Source organism: Polyodon spathula, chromosome 13 (genome assembly GCF_017654505.1).
Source record: "Polyodon spathula isolate WHYD16114869_AA chromosome 13, ASM1765450v1, whole genome shotgun sequence".
NCBI classification, from domain to species: Eukaryota; Metazoa; Chordata; class Actinopteri; order Acipenseriformes; family Polyodontidae; genus Polyodon; species Polyodon spathula.
The window spans coordinates 23,577,638-23,595,389 of NC_054546.1; the positions used below are offsets into that span (position 1 = coordinate 23,577,638).

The following is a 17,752-nucleotide window of genomic DNA, read 5'->3' on the forward strand; positions in this document are numbered from 1 at the left end:
ATTTCGAAAGGTTTCTGAAAAAATGTGTCAAACAGCCATTTTCGTTTCCGGTCAACACAATTTTTTAAAAGTCAGTTGTATTGATACAGTATCAGGGAAGATGCTTGTGAAGTTTGGAGTTAGTCAAGTAAATTGTTTGTAAACTGACACAGGTTTAAATTTCAAATGTAAACGTATAAGCCGGCCATCTTGTTTTATAAAACATCACCATTTTCACATATTTGTATCCCATTGTTACTGGGACGATAACTACCAAGTTTGGAGTTTGTTGGACAGACGGTTTTCAAACAGCAGCAGCAGTTGTTGTAGGGGCGTGTTTTGAATAGAATTGTATCAGCCATTTTGACATTTAAAATTTATCACAGCAACTTCTGCTTTGTAAACTTGATCCTTGTTTGGATGATGATGATATATCCCAAGTTTCAGATCAATTACTTCACCGGTTCCCAAGAAGAAGATTTCGAAAGGTTTTATCGAAAAATGCGTCACGGTGCCAATTGCAAGGACGCAGCAGCAAAAATTTTTCAGCATCTGACAGCCAATGTATCCAGTTTGTTACCTGCCAAGTCAGAACCCGATCAGTCACACAGCTTCAAAACAGCAGCTGTTTTTAAAGTTTTGGAAAGAAAATGAAAAAAAACAAAAAAAACACTAACAATAGGCTTCCCAGCCTTTGGCTTGGAAGTCTGAAAATGATAATATTGTAACGTATACTATGTGAGGTCTGTGAAGTGCAGGAACTCTTGGAGTAGGAGCGGCTGTGTGTCACATTGGTCGAACAGCCTATGAGGGACAGGCATGGACCACAGGAGGCTAGGTGGGACTAGCTGGGTCTAAACACGGGTGGAGTGTTTGTTGTTGTGAAGCAGAAAGAAACTCTTTTGTCTTAATGTATGTAACTGTCCCTCCGAAACGAACATAATTTTATGTTGCACAAATCTGGAAAATATATTGATCGTTTAAAAAAAAAAAAAAAAAAAAAAAAAAAAAAAAAAAATGGAGTAACACAGGCATAGCTCTGTCATGAATATAGGTTGTCCAAAAACGGGAAAAAAAACTTGAGGATAAACTTCATGTCGGGTTGATTTGGAATAAAAGGCGAGTCTGGGATTTTTGCATGTTGAATTAAGATTTGGTGCACTTTGAAACGATTCATGTCAGATTAATTTGAATAAAAGTTTAGTTTCAATTCAGGGATTTTTGCTTTTGCTAATCCTTTAACGTATTCGATAAAGGCAGAATACTGCATACATGAGACAAACAGATACATGTAATTCTACTTGTATTCACAATATCATCTCATTTATCGATCAGTTTATCTATCTTTTCGCTATAACGAACCACTCGATAAAACAAACAAAAGGTTTGGACCCCAACAGGGTGTACTTTACATCTAATCTCTCACTGAGAGTGATTTTAACTGTATATAACTGCCATAATCAGACCATTTAAATAATGTATTTAAATAACTGTATATACAATACAATAGCAGCAACTTTTAAAGTTACATTAAAACACACTAAGAAGCCATTTTATAAAAATGCATTTTTATATGGTCCCAGCTTCCAAACGAAGGCAGAGCGTTCCATAATTTAGGACCTCTGCAAGAAAAATCCCTACCTCCCGTGTTGTGTTGACCCTAGGAATGGAAAGGTTTGGAAGATACAGGGTCAATAACTAGGTGCTAATCCCTTCAGGGCCTTGTAAGTAAACAGCAAAATCTTAAAATCAGTTCTATATTGCACAGGGAGCCAGTGTAAAGAGGCCAAAACAGGGGTATTGTGTTCACTTTTCCTGGTTTTAGTCAGAATTCTAGATGTCGTATTCTGAACAAGCTGCAAGCGGGATACCACACGTTTTGGGACACCAGAAAAAAGTGCATTACAAAATCAATTCTAGATGAAACAAAGGCATACAGTAGTCTGTCAGTATCAGATACAGAAATTATTTTGTTTAAGTTTGGCTATATTTCTTAAATGGTAAAAATATTTTTTGTAACTTACCGAATCAGTCTCAAATGAGATCAGGATCAAAGATGACCCCCAAAATCTTAATTTCTAGTTTTAAGTTTTGATGAGAGACTGCAATGGTTGAGCTCATATATCCCACGTTTCCTTTTAGTTGGTTCTGTGAGCCCACTAACAACCTCTGTTTCACCTGAATATTAGAAAATTCTGTGACATCCAATGCTTGATGTCTGTAAGGCAAGTAGCTGACAACACCCAGGCAGAAGAAATTATTGGCTTTAGGGACAAATATAGCATAGCAATGGAAGATCACTCCGTGTCTGTGGTTAATGTCTCTGAACGGTAGTATATGTAAGGAAAACAGCAAGGGACCTAGAATGGAGCCTTGTGCAACACCACAGACAATGTCCCATAATGCCGATTTTACCTCCCTAATAGAGAGAAACTGAAACCTATCCATCATAAGATTTGAACCAGGATGGGACAGCCAGACAGTCCTATTGTGTTTTCAAGATGATTCAGTAGGATGGAATGCTGTACAGTAGTATAAAAGACAGCACTTAGATCTAGAAGAATTGGAACTGATGGAAAGCCTGATTCAGAGCTTATCAGCAGATCATTCACAACTCTGACAAGGGCTGTCACAGTGCTACATGCAGCACGAAAACCAGACAAACTTCTCGAATATACCATTGAGTTAGAAATTTTTGTAATTCTAATTGCAACAACTCTCTAGAGCCTTATCTAAGAATTGTAGGTTGGAGATTGGTCTACAGTTATTGAGGACTTGAGGGTCCAAATTGTGTTTCTTAAGTTTAGGTTTTACCACAGCTACCTTAAATACAAGTAGGGTCACCACCTGGCCCCATAATTCCGGAACACTGCGAGACAGAACAGGATTTTGAAATTTCCTTTAAACTGAAGGAAATCAACACGTGAATTGAGGGAAAAACCTTTGCCAAATTGATTCTGTTGATTTAATTATCTTGAGGCAGCATGACAATACAATAATAGCTTTTAACAAATTAAATAACTACCAACATCAATATATATATTTTTTTTAATATACAGTACCAGTCAAAAGTTTGAGTACACTTGCTGAAAACTAGGTTTTTTTTCATAATTGACAATGTTTTACGTCGTATACGTTTCTGTAAATACTTGAAAATGAAAACACATGTTACAATGTACAAAACAAAACATAAGGAGTATCAAAGCAATGTTCAAGAAAATTGAAAATTGTCCCTAAATCTTGGATTCCTCAAAATAGCTACCCTTTGCCTTAATAACAGCCTCACAAACACGAGGCATTTGGTTAACAAGTTTCAGCAGGAAATCACCCAACATGTCTTCCCAGCTCTTCTGCATCAATTCCCAGAGATGTAGGCCACTTGTGGGTAGCTTTGCTTTGACTCTTCTGTCCAGTTCGTCCCATACAAGTTCTATGGGGTTGAGGTCTGGAGACTGGGCAGGCCAGGTCATTAGAGTGAGTTGTCCTTCACTTTCTTTCTTCGCCAGACAGTTCTTGCACAACTTTGAGGTGTGTTTCGGGTCATTCTCTTGCTGAAGAATGAAGGACTGCCCAACTAGCCGTAATCCTGATGGAATGGCATGCCTCTGAAGTATGCTATGATAGCCACGCTGGTTTAGCTTGCCGTGGACTTGGTAAAGATCACCAACTCTGTCACCAGCAAAGCAACCCCAGACCATGACACTGCCTCCTCCATGCTTGACAGTGGGAACCACACATGCAGAACTCATGCGCTCACCCTCTCTGCGTCTTGAAAATACTCGGCGGTTGGACCCAAATATTTCAAATTTTGACTCATCGGTCCATAAGACTGACTTCCACTCCTTAAACGTCCAGTTTCTGTGTTTTTTGGCCCAGGCAAGTCTCTTCCTCTTATTCTGCACGCTTAACAGTGGTTTCTTTGCAGCAATTCTTCCAGTTAGGCCAGCTTCATGCAATCTCCTCTGAACAGTTGATGTTGAAACATCTGTACTACTACTAGCATTTGGCTGAGCTTGTATTTCAGGGGCAGGTAATCGCTGGTTTTGCAGACTTGTGACTTGAATTAACTTGTTCTCTGATTCTGAGGTCATCCTTGGCCTGCCTGACCTTGTTCGGTCCTCATGAGTGCCAGTTTCTTCAAATCGTTTGATGGTCTTGGCCACAGCAGTTACAGACACTTGCAAAGTTCTTGCCATTTGTCTTAGATTGACCTTCATTTCTTAAAGTAATTACAGACTGTCTTTTTTCTTTGCTTAACTGAGCATATTTTGCCATTTTCTGCTCCCTTACATCCAGGAATGACAAACTTGTGCCTATGCTACCTATATTTATAGTAATCATGGACCCTCACCTGTTAACAATAATTGGTGACAAGTGGTTAATTTGGTAACATGCTAGTTAACTAGGAGAACATCTAACAAAGACACTTTTATACTTGGGTCAGTGTTCTAACACAATGTTATACACATTTCAGACTTTTAACTGATTTGGGCTTCAGACTGAAATCCTCTTTCTTTGGGTGACCATTTCATTGAAATTGACAAGATTTACATTCATTTAAAAATTAATTTTTTTAATGCAATTCACTTATGATTATCAGCTTATATAAGCACACGTATTATATAATGAAATATTAAGTGTTTATAGTTTTATACATTTAAAAGCATAGATAATCATGAAAAACCTGGTTTCATGCAGGTGTACTCTGACTTTTGACTGGTACTGTGTATGTGTATATGTATGTACATAAAGTACTGTGCAAAAGTTTTAGGCAGATGTGAAAAAATGCTGTAAAGTAAGAATGCTTTCAAAAATAGACATGTTAATAGTTTATATTTATCAATTAACAAAATGCAAAGTGAGTGAACAGAAGAAAAATCTACATCAAATCAATATTTGGTGTGACCACCCTTTTGCCTTCAGACAGCATCAGTTCTTCTAGGTACACTTGCACACAGTTTTTGAAGGAACTCGGCAGGTAGGTTGGCCCAAACATCTTGGAGAACTAACCACAGTTCTTCTGTGGATTTAGGCAGCCTCAGTTGCTTCTCTCTCTTCATGTAATCCAAGACAGACTCAGTAATGTTGAGATCAGGGCTCTGTGGGGGCCATACCATCACTTCCAGGACTCCTTGTTCTTTACGCTGAAGATAGTTCTTAATGACTTTTTGCTCTATGTTTGGGGTCATTGTCATGCTGCAGAATAAATTTGGGGCCAGTCAGATGCCTCCCTGATGGTATTGCATGATGGATAAGTATCTGCCTGTACTTCTCACCATTGCGGAGACCATTAATTCTGACCAAATCCCCAACTCCATTTGCAGAAATGCAGCCCCAAACTTGCAAGGAACCTCCACCATGCTGCACTGTTGCCTGCAGATACTCATTTGTGTACCGCTGTCCAGCCCTTCATCGAACAAACTGCCTTCAGCTACAGCCAGATATTTCAAATTTTGACTCATCAGTCCAGAGCACCTGCTGCCATTTTTCTGCACCCCAGTTCCTGTGTTTTCGTGCATAGTTGAGTCGCTTGGCCTTGTTTCCACGTCGGAGGTATAGCTTCTTGGCCGCAAGTCTTCCATGAAGACCATTCTGACCAGACTTCTCCGGAAAGTAGATGGGTGTACCAGGGTCCCACTGTTTTCTGCCAATTCTGAGCTGATGCCATTGCTGGACATCTTCCGATTGCAAAGGGAAATAAGCATGATGTGTCTTTCATCTGCTGCAGTAAGTTTCCTTGGCTGACCACTGTGTCTACGGTCCTCAATGTTGCCCGTTTCTTTGTGCTTCTTCAAAAGAGCTTGGACAGCACATCTGGAAACCCCTGTCTGCCTTGAAATTTCTGCCTGGGAGAGACCTTGCTGATGCAGTATAACTACCTTGTGTCTTGTTGCTGTGCTCAGTCTTGCCATGGTGTATGACTTTTGACAGCAAACTGTCTTCAGCAACCTCACCTTGTTAGCTGAGTTTGGCTGTTCCTCACCCAGTTTTATTCCTCCTACACAGCTGTTTCAGTTAGTGATTCAGTTCAGTTAGTCAACCTACATATTGAATTGATGGTCATTAGCACCTGTTTCGTATAATTGTTTAATCATACACCTGACTATATGCCTACAAAATCCCTGACTTTGTGCAAGTGTACCTAGAAGAATTGATGCTGTTTTGAAGGCAAAGGGTGGTCACACCAAATCTGGATTTGATTTAGATTTTTCTTCTGTTCACTAACTTTGCATTTAGTTAATTGATAAATATTAACATCTATTAATTATGTATATATATATATATATATATATATATATATATATATATATATATATATATATATATATATATATATATATATATATATATAATAGAGAGAGAGAGAGAGAGAGTGTGAGTTTCTGTTCAAATCATTAATACTGAGGAGCTGTTCACTATTCTTGACTCCAGACAGCATGAACATCCGATCAGTGTTATTATTTAATTGGGGGAGTCAGTGTAAATTAGGGCTATAGATTATAAATTAACAGGATAGAAATAGCAACTTTAAAATATTGAACTATTTTGTAAAATTATTATCTTGAATAAATGTCCACACTTTATTCAATATGCTTTTTTTATTTAGTAAGATTTGTATTATCACAATGATTCAGATAATTAAGAAGCAGTATAAATTAAGCAAGTGTTTAGTGCTCAATTCATGGTTTATTTCTTTAAGGGCAACTTATAAAGCCTGTCCTGTCCCAAAGTGTTCTGGAATTATGGGGCCAGATGGCAACTCTAGTCCTATACTATACCAGAGGAAAGTGAACCATTTAAGCAATGGTAGATGACCACGACTGGATTTATGCATCCCGAGCCTACATCTAGGGGGCTCTATCACTATCACAAAACTATTTACTAATTTATTTTCTCTTTAAAAAAACACTTAAAAACCTATATTTACCTTAAACTTCTGATATTACGCCAGGTAACATTCCACTGAGGAAAATAGTCCTTAACATAATTAGAATAGAAAAACAACGTACACTTAGAGAAAACTTTATTATTATTGGTAACATTTGTATTTCTTGGGGTCTTACTCTTTGTTATTAAAATTTATCTGGACATGTATAATTGATGAATAGTCCTGACTCTAAACATCTTGTTGGAGGCGGGGTGTCATGCAAGCAGGCAGGGAGTGGATTGGCTGGTGCGGAAAGAAGTGAAACAGGGTTGGGAGTTTGATTGGCTGGTTTTGAGGGAGGGTGTTGTTTGGATCCAGCTGATGACAGAATTGTGGAGTAATCGTGTCTTCCCTGTTGATTTGCTGTCCAGTAGCTGAGAAATGAGCCTTCATTACGGTGTCCCGTCACAGACATGATTTCGTTTGTCTCTAGACCAGCGTCAGAAAGTATGTTTAAGTAGCTTTTTATGTTATCAGATTAGTTGTAGATTAGAACGTTAAGGGAAAAAGTCGGTATTTATGTGTGGATTGATTTTAAAATGTAATTTACAGTTAAGCACTTTTCAGCGGGCATCTATGCAAAATAGAAGCCTGCTAGATCTGGAAGCTGATTGGCTGTTCGCACTCAATCGTTATGTAATTACAATTTAAATGTGGGTATTAATAACACCATCTTGATAGTTTTGTAGGAATAGGATCAAGAGAGTATGTAGTAGCTCGCATATGTTGAACTAGCTCTGTCAGTGTAAGGTAATCAAAGAAAAAGCCGCCATAGTAGGCTTAATAGGTGTAGTTGGTACAGTGGCTCTCAAGTATTCACCCCCCTTGGACTTTTCCACATTTTATTGTGTTACAACATGGAATCAAAATGGATTTAATTAGGAGTTTTTGCCACTGATCAACACAAAAAAATACTTTTTGAATACTTTTGGGAGCCACTATAAAATTGTGCTGGAGTCCTCCTTAATAGGTGGTGTCTGTGGAATCTTATTTCTAATGTCTACTATTGTATTTTTAAAGAAATGTAATTGCAGTTATTGCAGCTGTGAGGAACCGTTGTCAAGGGAAGGATTAATTAATTTATCTAGGGTAGCAAAAATAAATCTAGGATTATTTGTATTTGTTTCAATCAAATTAGAATAATATTGTGATCTAGCCAATGCCAGAGCCTTCCTATATTTATCCAGGTGGCCCTTCCACGCGATATAATGAACATGCAATTTAGATTCCCGCCATCTCCATTCTATTTTACGACCCTCATGTTTCATCTTAGGAGTTGTGTCATTAAACCTAGTTTTAATTGCACTACAATATCTAAGATACCAGTCAAGTTGGTGGTGTAGGCATTAACCAGCTTATCCACTGATAAGGACTCAAGTGGTAAATGAACTCAATACATCAGAAAGCTTAACAGCAGTTGAATTAATTACCCAAGATTTAAATGTATGGTTCACAGTCTTCGTATATACTGGCAGATTCACCTAAAAAAGAATGGCAAGATGATCAGAAATAGTAAGATCTAGGGTTATGATGTTCTTAACAGCTAAACCACGAGAAATTACCAGATCTAAAGTATGGCTATGATTATGCGTAGGACCTCTGACATGCAGGATGTAATCTAAGGACTCCTGTAGCCTCAACAATTCCAAGGAGTTAGAATCAGAATCATTGTCAACATGAAGGTTAAAATCACCCAATAAAAGAACTATCATATTTGACTGATAATGTAGATAGCAGATCCCAAATTCAGTCAGATATAGTGGGTTTGACTGAGGTGGTCAGTAAATAATTAAAATATAAACAGGTAATGGACAATTTAATGTCAAGGTTAAAACTTAAAAAGATGAATAACCTTCAGCAGTATCCTGTTCGATTCTAACTTCACTATGGAAAACAGTAGCAAGTCCACCTCCCCATCTACTAGACCGAGCTTTCTGGTAAAAAGAATAGTAGGTGGAGAAGCGGGGATGGCAGGATACTTTAACCTGAATTTTACATGCTGCTTTACATTCCCACCCCTCCCCAGTTCCTAGTTTAAATACCTTGCTAGGTGGTGTTCAGTGTTTTCAGCGAGCCTGCTTACCCAAAACCTATTTAGGTGTAGTCCATCGTTCCTATAATATCTATTTCTTTTCCAAAAGCAGTCCTGGTTGTTTAAATCCCAGTCCTTCTTGCACACACCAATGAGCCAACAAGTATTTAAGGCCCTACTTCTACTGAATACGTCATCCCCACCTACAACAACAAGTTGTAGACATGAGAGAATAATTCTGTATCCTAATTTGTTAAGGATTTAAAATCCTCTTTCATTATCTCGGATTTTCTGTTCCTTATGTCATTTGTACAGCACATACAGTGACCACAGACACTTTTTTTGTGTTATCCCTAGTTATGGGATCTTTACAGCTCAAATCACTGTCGACACAGTGTAGAATTGAATAACCTACTAACAGCATCTAGCCCCTGTGTTCATCCAGCACTGTAACAAACTTCCCTAGTATATTATAACTAAACACCCAGGTCATAGGTGTATACTGACCCAGAGCATAACACATCAAATACTGTGGTCCTAGCAAGTAAAGAAGTGCAGCATAAAACATGTATTTCACAGGAACCAAGAGAGTAAACTAACAGGATAGGTTTATTATATTAGCAAATATAGTAGTAATCAAACATGTATACATGAAGCGAACTAGCAGAGTAGAACTTAACGAGTATCAGAAAACTTCCAAGTACCAAGGGTACATCATCAGTGGGAGCATCACGTACCAAAGCTGGGAGAGCTAAACGAGCGTTCTCCAAGTGTGGTGCACTTTTGCTTGGGGATAACAGGCAGGCCCAGTTGGAGGACCTCAGCTTGCGGGCAGAAATAGCGGGGCAGCAAGAATGTGCAGGTGCTGCGCTGCTTGCAGCGCATTGTGTGGCAGTTGCCACGGCTCAGTGCTTGGAATCCATTAGCTAGACCAATCTCCTCTCTATGTTGACTGCTCTGTGTCATCCTCCTCTTCATACTTTTTCTAACAGTTATCCAGTCCCCTCTCACTTCCTGCTTTTCACCCATATTTACCTTCTCAGGTCTTTCTCCACATACAATTTCACTTTCATGCTGTGGCACTGAAACGTCACATGGAGCAGGTGCATTTATAAAGTTGAGTCGTTTTCAGTTTCACCTTCAGTATCCAAAACTAACCAAGTGTTATAAACTGTTTTCAATGAACTGCTCATTTTCGTTTATGCTTCTAAGTATACCAGTTTGTTTTTCAAGTTCGGCACCCTTCTGCATTAAAGAATACGTGACAGCACTTCTTGCAAATAAAGTCTCTCTTAAATTCAGATTTGTTAACCACCATAGACATTTCACAAGCAATATAGATCAAAGCATGCATTTCAGAATCTATCGTGTGTGGAAGACAATAAATAAATAGGATTTATAATAATTTAACAAGGAAGAGAACAGGTTAAAAAATGGTGAGAACTGAATAAAAACAAAAGGTAAAATTATATCCTATATGAATGAATGAGTCTGGTAACTAGTTGTATCTGATGCCCATTTCAGTCTACTAAATGTGGCTAAATGGCCAGGCAGAACCCATGATTAATTTATTCTTCAAAACAGCAGTGTGGCAGTCGCTTGGAAAACAGCAGTGACAGGCAGCTGTATTTGCCATATGTGGCTATATAGTGGCATTTCAATGCAAACTTCCATGTGCGAACAACTTTAGTGACATTTACTGTATTTGTTTCTGTTTCAGGGAACGCGCTGGAGAAAGCTGGAGGAAAGGAGTTCCTGGAATCTGTGAAGGAGCTCCGCAAATCCCACGGGCCTCTGGAAGTGGCGGGAGGTGAGAACAGGGAGGGCAAAACTGCAGCAGTGTGGGACCGGGGAACTGTGCAGGATGACAAATCCCAGTGATGATGTGAACACGGTTCAAATTGGGGGGAGGGAGGGAAACTAATATGTATTTTCCAGTTCCTTGGTCTGTCTACTTTTGTCCCCTAGAAGTTTTGCTTTTGAAAAAACATCCAGACTACTACATTTTTCTTTGTTACCTTTCCTTTTTCCATGAAATTAATAACTTGAAACACATTTTGGTTTTTAATGTAATTACAAAACTTTCACGTAAAAATAGGTTGAAAATTGTATGCAGCCACATAGCTGGTGTGTGGTCTCTTGAAATGTCTAACTATTATTTGTATAAAGGTGTGTTCTTGTTTTGCAAATTTGAGCTACTTTAAGCTACATGGGTTGCATGTTCCAGAAACTCCTGTATAAGTGTATATGGATTTCAATTAACATTCTGCAAAGGGGCTGGCATTTTACAGAACTGCCTGGCAGATGAAGAGTGAACAGGGGGTGAGGATTGTGAAAACTGGGACACACAATCTCAGATAACATTTTTATTTTAAACATTGAACAGAAAGGAGTTCACTTGTTTTATCAATGTTGTAGAGACAACATTCACCATAACCCACAACCAGTCTACTATATGTGTAAAACACTATAAAACATAACTAACTTATTTTTTCCTTTCTCATTCAGCGGCCTTGAGCCAAGCGAACGGCCTGCCGGCCAAGTTTGTGATCCACTGTAACATCCCCCAGTGGGGCTCCGACAAGTGTGAGGAGCAGCTTGAGAAGACAGTCAAGAACTGCCTGTCAGCCGCCGAAGACAAGAAGCTCAAATCTGTCGCCTTCCCGTCCTTCCCCAGTGGCAGGTAAGCTGGTTCAGGACCTGTGGGAAGCCTCCGGTCCTGCAGTGGCACCATGCTCCCTTGTTTTAGGGGACCGAACACTTTCCAACAGTTATTTTTTAAATTTACCTACAGCAGGATTGTAAGATTGTCTTCTGTTGCCTACTTGAGGATTTACTACCTCTGTTGTATCAGGGCTGTTGAAGTACTGAACTTAAACAGGATTTAAAGGAAGCATTATCAACTCTTAACCCAAGTAGGCTTAAACTTGCTGGAGCCCTCTGGCCTCGGATTGATGTGGCGGGTATGGAGAGTACAGCCATTAGCCAAACTAGAGTTTGATGAATCTTTGCACTGGACTTTCACGGTACTGGTTTGTCTGACCAATTGAAGGCTGTAGGACATATAACTCTAATCTGAGATGGGGCTGAACTTCTTTGAGGTAGAGAAGGGCACAAGCTCTACATTATATCTTTCAAACACCCTGTACTGTACTTTGGTCTTGTATTCAGTCTGGTTATCCAATATTCTTCAGTTTTCAACTATGAAAATCTCCAGACACATGAGCCTGCTTAATGACAATGTGGCCTGATCTGACACAGTAAAGTCACTGTTCTCTCCTTTTCTTACTCCAGAAATGGTTTTCCTAAGCAGACTGCAGCCCAGCTGATTCTGAAGGCCATCTCCAATCACTTTGTCTCGTCAACATCTTCCTCCCTGAAAAACATCTTCTTTGTTTTATTCGACAGCGAGAGCATCGGAATCTACGTTCAGGAAATGGCAAAACTCGATGCCAAGTAAACGAGAGAAAAAATCAAGATTAATTTGTGTATTTTGTTCTAAAGTTTGAAGTAATTTGAAGTAAGAATCGACAGGATTTTAAACTGCTGATAAGTTTGGACAGGAGGCTGTATTTTAAGTAGAAGAGAGATGAGTGTGGCTTAAAAAAAAAAAAAAAAAGGTTGAATTTGGTAGATTTTGTAACAAACGGTATGTTTGATGTGTGATACAGTACTGTATGCTTTTTAATTACTCTACACTTATGTAGTCTCTGTTGAGAAGAGAGTGGGAGTTACACAATTTGAATATAAAGTGGAATACATTTTTGGCCTTAGTTTGTAATTAGAAACCGAAAATACTCCTGTATGTTTTACCCTAAGATGATGATCCACAGCCCTGTTAGTTTTATGTAACACTTTTGTTTTTTAAAATTTGTTCTTGCATTCCATGTACAGACACATTAAGAGAAGACAGTGTATCTGTTTTTCCCCTGAATATTCTTGGTAAGTTTCTGATACCGTTTAGTTTACTAAAAAAAAAGTTGTGTGTTGACCGACTGCTTGGAATAAAACCAGATGTTTGACACCTCAGGCACGTCTGTTACTTTCTGTACCAAGTGGATGGGCAGGAACTTCGCTGGCTCTGAAAATACATTTGTATTTAAACAACTGCAACCTTTTAATTTACACCTATTCCTGGACGATGGCAGCATATACAAAGATCTTTTACACCATTGTTATTTCTATGCTGTTGCTGTCCCCCCCTCCTTGCCTGACCTGTAATTTGTTCCTTGTTTCTGATGAAGAAACATGCAATCCAAACCCCTCGTGCATTCTGTGTTTACACCCCCCCCCCTTCCACGGTACAGCGCGTAGGAGTCTCTTTATTCAGACGTAAGTCTTACTAATAAGGGAAAGAAACTGCAGCTACATCTTGTTCAGATATACGCTCAGCTGCCTTTTCCTTTACCTGCACTTGCTGGAACTTCACAAATTCATTAAAAAAAAAATACACACACACTTGTTGACCAGTAATGATTCACTAGGGATAAGCCAGGTTGAAAGAGGATGGACTGCTTTAACATTTGTTCCATACATATCTCAAAAACAAAAACTAAGGTCAATTTACATTATATTTATTATACTATAAAAAGAACATTTTGTTTTTCTATTCATTAATATGTACATTATTTTCATTGTTTGTTTTCTGTCTTTCCAGAATTCATTCCTGTATTGAGCATCCAATAGAATTTAAATGAGAAATATCCATTACAAGTGATGCACACACAATTTACAAAAAAAGGTACAAACCAATGACAAAATGTTGAATGCAGCTTGGTACCCATACTCATTTACACAAATGATTTCAATTTTCAAATTAGATATGGCAGTGGGTAAACTTGTCCAGTTCTGGGTGGCTTAAACCATGTGATTTGCAGCGTGTTCTTCATAAACCGGGAACTGTAAACTCTTTCCACAAAAAAAAATATATGTTTGCTTTTAAAATAGAAACAGAAGAAAGCATCATCCTGCAGGTTTCCAGTAAAACTCCTCAAATTAATTTTGGGAGAAAGGGCAGGTGTTGAAACAACAACCAGGAGTACAACAGCTTTGCAATATGGGGGTGGGGGGTAAATACATTTATATAAACATTTTAACATTCTTTTCAAGAAACTAATATATGAAGGTGTTATACTGAATTCACTTCTCTTGTTTCCTAATTACTAACAGAAAGGGAAAGCCACAAACAAAGGCTTGGAGCCATTATAGGGAAAATAATAAGAAAGATGTACCAGCAACTGCTCCAGAGACTGCACTGAGCTACAGATGAACAAACAGTCTATAACAGCACTGACTGGAGCCGGAACACACACACACACACAGGGAGGACTCTGATTGCTTGTCAGGAGGCATGAAGCCACGAAGGAATGTTCTTAGCATAACCAGAAACAAGTGGAATTAAAATAATACAATTGTGTTCAAACTAGTACATGGAAGTTCATTGCACTGCGTTTTTACTGGACTGGTTTGTGCAAAAAAATCCCAGACGATAGTCAAAATGATGGTAATTTGTGATGAATATAGTGTCGTGTGTGCATTTTGTTTTCTTTTAATGATGAATAGGATACTTTTGCATACTAGGTCTGTTTATATTTGTATGGATCTTATTTACAGTAAATGGCCAATATTTATTTTTGCTAGAATGTGAAGTAATGTACTCTCTGTGACACACTGGACATACTCACATTTACGTTGGTTGTGTAACAGGAATACTGTACTGTATTAAAGAAACAATAATAAAAAAAGACAAGTTCTTAACTAAATCAGAACATATCAACACTGAACCCACATTATTAGCTGACTGATTTTGAAAACATTACTTCCCTGCCAAGAATCACCAAACTATCAGATGTTTAGAATTATATATTAATATTGTTTTTAAACAATTTGAACCCTCCCAAAAATACATAAAAATTATGACATGGGGTTCTGTACACATCAAGTAATTATCTGAAATACCAAACAGACTAAAGCTTCCTATACAGAAATCAGCTGAAATATTTGAATACACATTTTGTTTGAATTGAAAGGTGAGCCCCTTAAAGACAAGTGACACATCTTTACAAGAATATAAATAGTATAGTTATGGCCAAAAGTTTAGCATCATCTTATAGAATTACCAAATTCCGGTAGACTTTCATTTTGTAGTTTTTGATTACATGACACAAATTATCTCAATTTTGTTAATACATTTTATTTTTTTATTTTTTGTAATTGTCTCAATCCTAAAATTCTAGATGATACAAAACTTTTGGGCATCGCTGCAGGTTCATTTCAGTTCCGAGACTCCTCTGATTCACATGCAAACTTAGCCATTTTAATTGCTAAGAGCTTCAACACAAATTAATAAGTTCACCTTTGCAGGATTATTACACATGACCTTGCCAATGTTATGCAATTGTTTCCTCCTGGGTGTAAGGGACTAAGGTTTCAAATGAGCTGACACTGACAAATGAAATGATGATGTGAAGGACTTTGCTCTATTTGAAGCTGACAGAATGCATGTTGCTGAAGGACTGCTCTATTTGAAGCTTACAGAATGCATGTTGTGAAGGACTGCTCTATTTGAAGCTGACAGACTGCATGTTGTGAAGGACTGCTCTATTTGAAGCTCACAGGCTGCATGTTGTGAAGGATTCTGCTCTATTTGACCTCTGAGTTGGCATCCCGTGGGGTGGAGAGCAGGGGAACAGGGGAGGTGGCTTCGATAAGTGCGGGGTTCAGGATGATGGGCAGAGACATGGGCGGGTGCCCCACCTGCAGGGGGGAGGCCAGGGGCTGCAGGATCAGGGGGGGCTGACTTATAGCTGGAGACACTTCCACAGGGCTCCTCTTCATCGGGGTAGAGACAGGAGGAGGAGGAGGAGGAACACTGGGCTGCACCATGGACTGTGCTTTATCAGTCTCTGAAAGGGGGCAAAAAGAAAGTTTGACAATATATGTAGAAAAAATATTAACTAAAACAATCACCTACCAAAAATCTCAAATGCACGCTGAATTTCTTAAGTTGTGTAAACATTCACAGAATCTTCTTCAACAAAAAATGGAGCAAACTGCTCTTTACCCTTTAGAAAGGCAAACCTTCGTTACAAGGAATTCACATGAGAAACCCCACTTAAAAAGGCCAGTATTATTAAAATGTCAACAACCAATAATAATAATAATAATAAAGGAGTTGTATTGAACTGTCCAATCCAAGAGGTGGATGCAGTTACTGGATGGACCACGAATTATTAACTGAGCCACGTTTGACAGTGTTTAAGACAAGCAGCTAGAGAGCGCACTCAGCGAAGTGACAGAGTGTTAAGTACGTAATATATATCTAGATTTTAATAATTTGTTTAAAATAAATTAGTCATATGTCATTATATATTTTATATAGTCATGTCATCATTAAAAAAACATTTTTAAATACATTTTTAAATATAGGCCTATTTTCTGAAACCGGACATCTTGTGCAGTTTTTATGAATGAAATGACTGGGTAAGTGAATGATGTTACTGTTTGACGGGTCAAAAAAGCTCTCCAAATCGTAGCAGTCTCTGTTCCCTCGAAAGAAATATCTTTGAGATTCATTTTGTGCTTTGCCTGGGCAATCTACGAATTGCCCAGTTTCGGGTTTGCCCGTAACATATGCATTCGAACTGTTTGGGTTTGCTAGAAGCGATATAGGTGGGCATCCCTGTATTCTGCTTCTTTCGGTAATGTCAACCATGTACTTGTATGTCACCAACCCGCTCTGTTCCCGACCAGGTACTTGTACTGAACAGGGATCGAGGTTACCACACTGGTACCGTAACCACCAAATTGGTACTGAACCAACCCTGCACCGTCCTGTACCTTACCATAGACTCCAGTACTCTTGACCTGCCCTGCTACAGCTTTTACAGTACTGTACACTATGTATGCCTTGTTATATTACTGTACAGTGGCATTGCTACTTGAGCAGATGCATCCAGCCTGCATTGGGTCTCTGTGTAGAATGGCAGGAGGGGCGCAGGGGGTGTGTAACCCCCGTTGGAGTTTTTATAGTACTGTACACTACTGTACGGACCCAGTGCTATAGGCACTGAACCGGTACCAAACCAACCATGTACCATTGCAGTACCAACCGGGTTCCAACCTGCTACCGACCAGTGTTACATCCCAGTCTGGTACCAAGAATGCCTTGTTGTCCTGTTGCTGTCTTTAGCAGCTGAGGCAGCAACTGTACAGTCTTACTGTACATTGCTTGCTATGTACATAATGCCTGGGTTTATCCCTGTGACACATGTAAGGCCAGCCTGCCTGTGGACAAGCAGATGCTCTTCCTGCCGAAGCAGAAGCATGCAAAAGACGCACTGCTAAACCACATTTCTCCAAGCGTACGCTGGAGAAACATTTCTCCTGCAGCTCTACAGAGCATGTCCTTCACTCCCACAACACCCTCTCATAGAGAGGTGGCTGCGTCCTTAGCCTATGGCTCTGTGCCAAGGGAGAGCCATGCACACGGGAATACAGAAGCTCTGGGCAGCAGTTTCCCACCAAGAAACTGTCCTCGCAGAGTTGCTGCGTGAACATTAGGCAACTCTTCTCCACCTGTCCCCTTGGGGTCCTAGGGTGCTACAAGTGCAGATTAGTAGCAGGAGATCACAATCTCCATTGCCGCTTCTGAGAAGGTGGGCAAATAGGAGCTGGTGTTCCCGTCTGAGGATGTTGAGTCAGATCCCCTGCGGTTACGTTCTCCCTGTAACAGACTACATGCTGCTGAAGGACTCTGCTCTATTTGAAGCTGACAGGCATGTTGTTGACGGACTACTCTATTTGAAACTGAA

At 39.1% G+C, this 17,752-nt stretch overlaps 2 protein-coding genes across 6 annotated transcripts in view; one reads left to right on the forward strand and one right to left on the reverse strand.

Moving 5' to 3' along the window:
- Positions 1 to 12,454, forward strand: part of LOC121326215 (core histone macro-H2A.2) — a 37,276-nt gene extending 24,822 nt beyond the window's left edge. Inside the window, exons 7-9 of the mRNA XM_041269441.1 lie at positions 10,660 to 10,749; positions 11,448 to 11,622; positions 12,234 to 12,454. Of these exons, the coding sequence (XP_041125375.1) occupies positions 10,660 to 10,749; positions 11,448 to 11,622; positions 12,234 to 12,399 (431 nt within the window). The 3' untranslated portion in view covers positions 12,400 to 12,454. The remainder of the gene's footprint in view (positions 1 to 10,659; positions 10,750 to 11,447; positions 11,623 to 12,233) is intronic.
- An 89-nt stretch (positions 12,455 to 12,543) lies between these two features.
- The window catches only part of gbf1 (golgi brefeldin A resistant guanine nucleotide exchange factor 1), a 219,916-nt gene continuing 214,707 nt past the window's right edge, over positions 12,544 to 17,752 (reverse strand). For all 5 annotated transcript variants that reach the window (XM_041269438.1, XM_041269440.1, XM_041269439.1 and 2 more), the window contains one exon: positions 12,544 to 15,844. In XM_041269438.1, the coding sequence (XP_041125372.1) occupies positions 15,582 to 15,844 (263 nt within the window). In that variant the 3' untranslated portion in view covers positions 12,544 to 15,581. The remainder of the gene's footprint in view (positions 15,845 to 17,752) is intronic.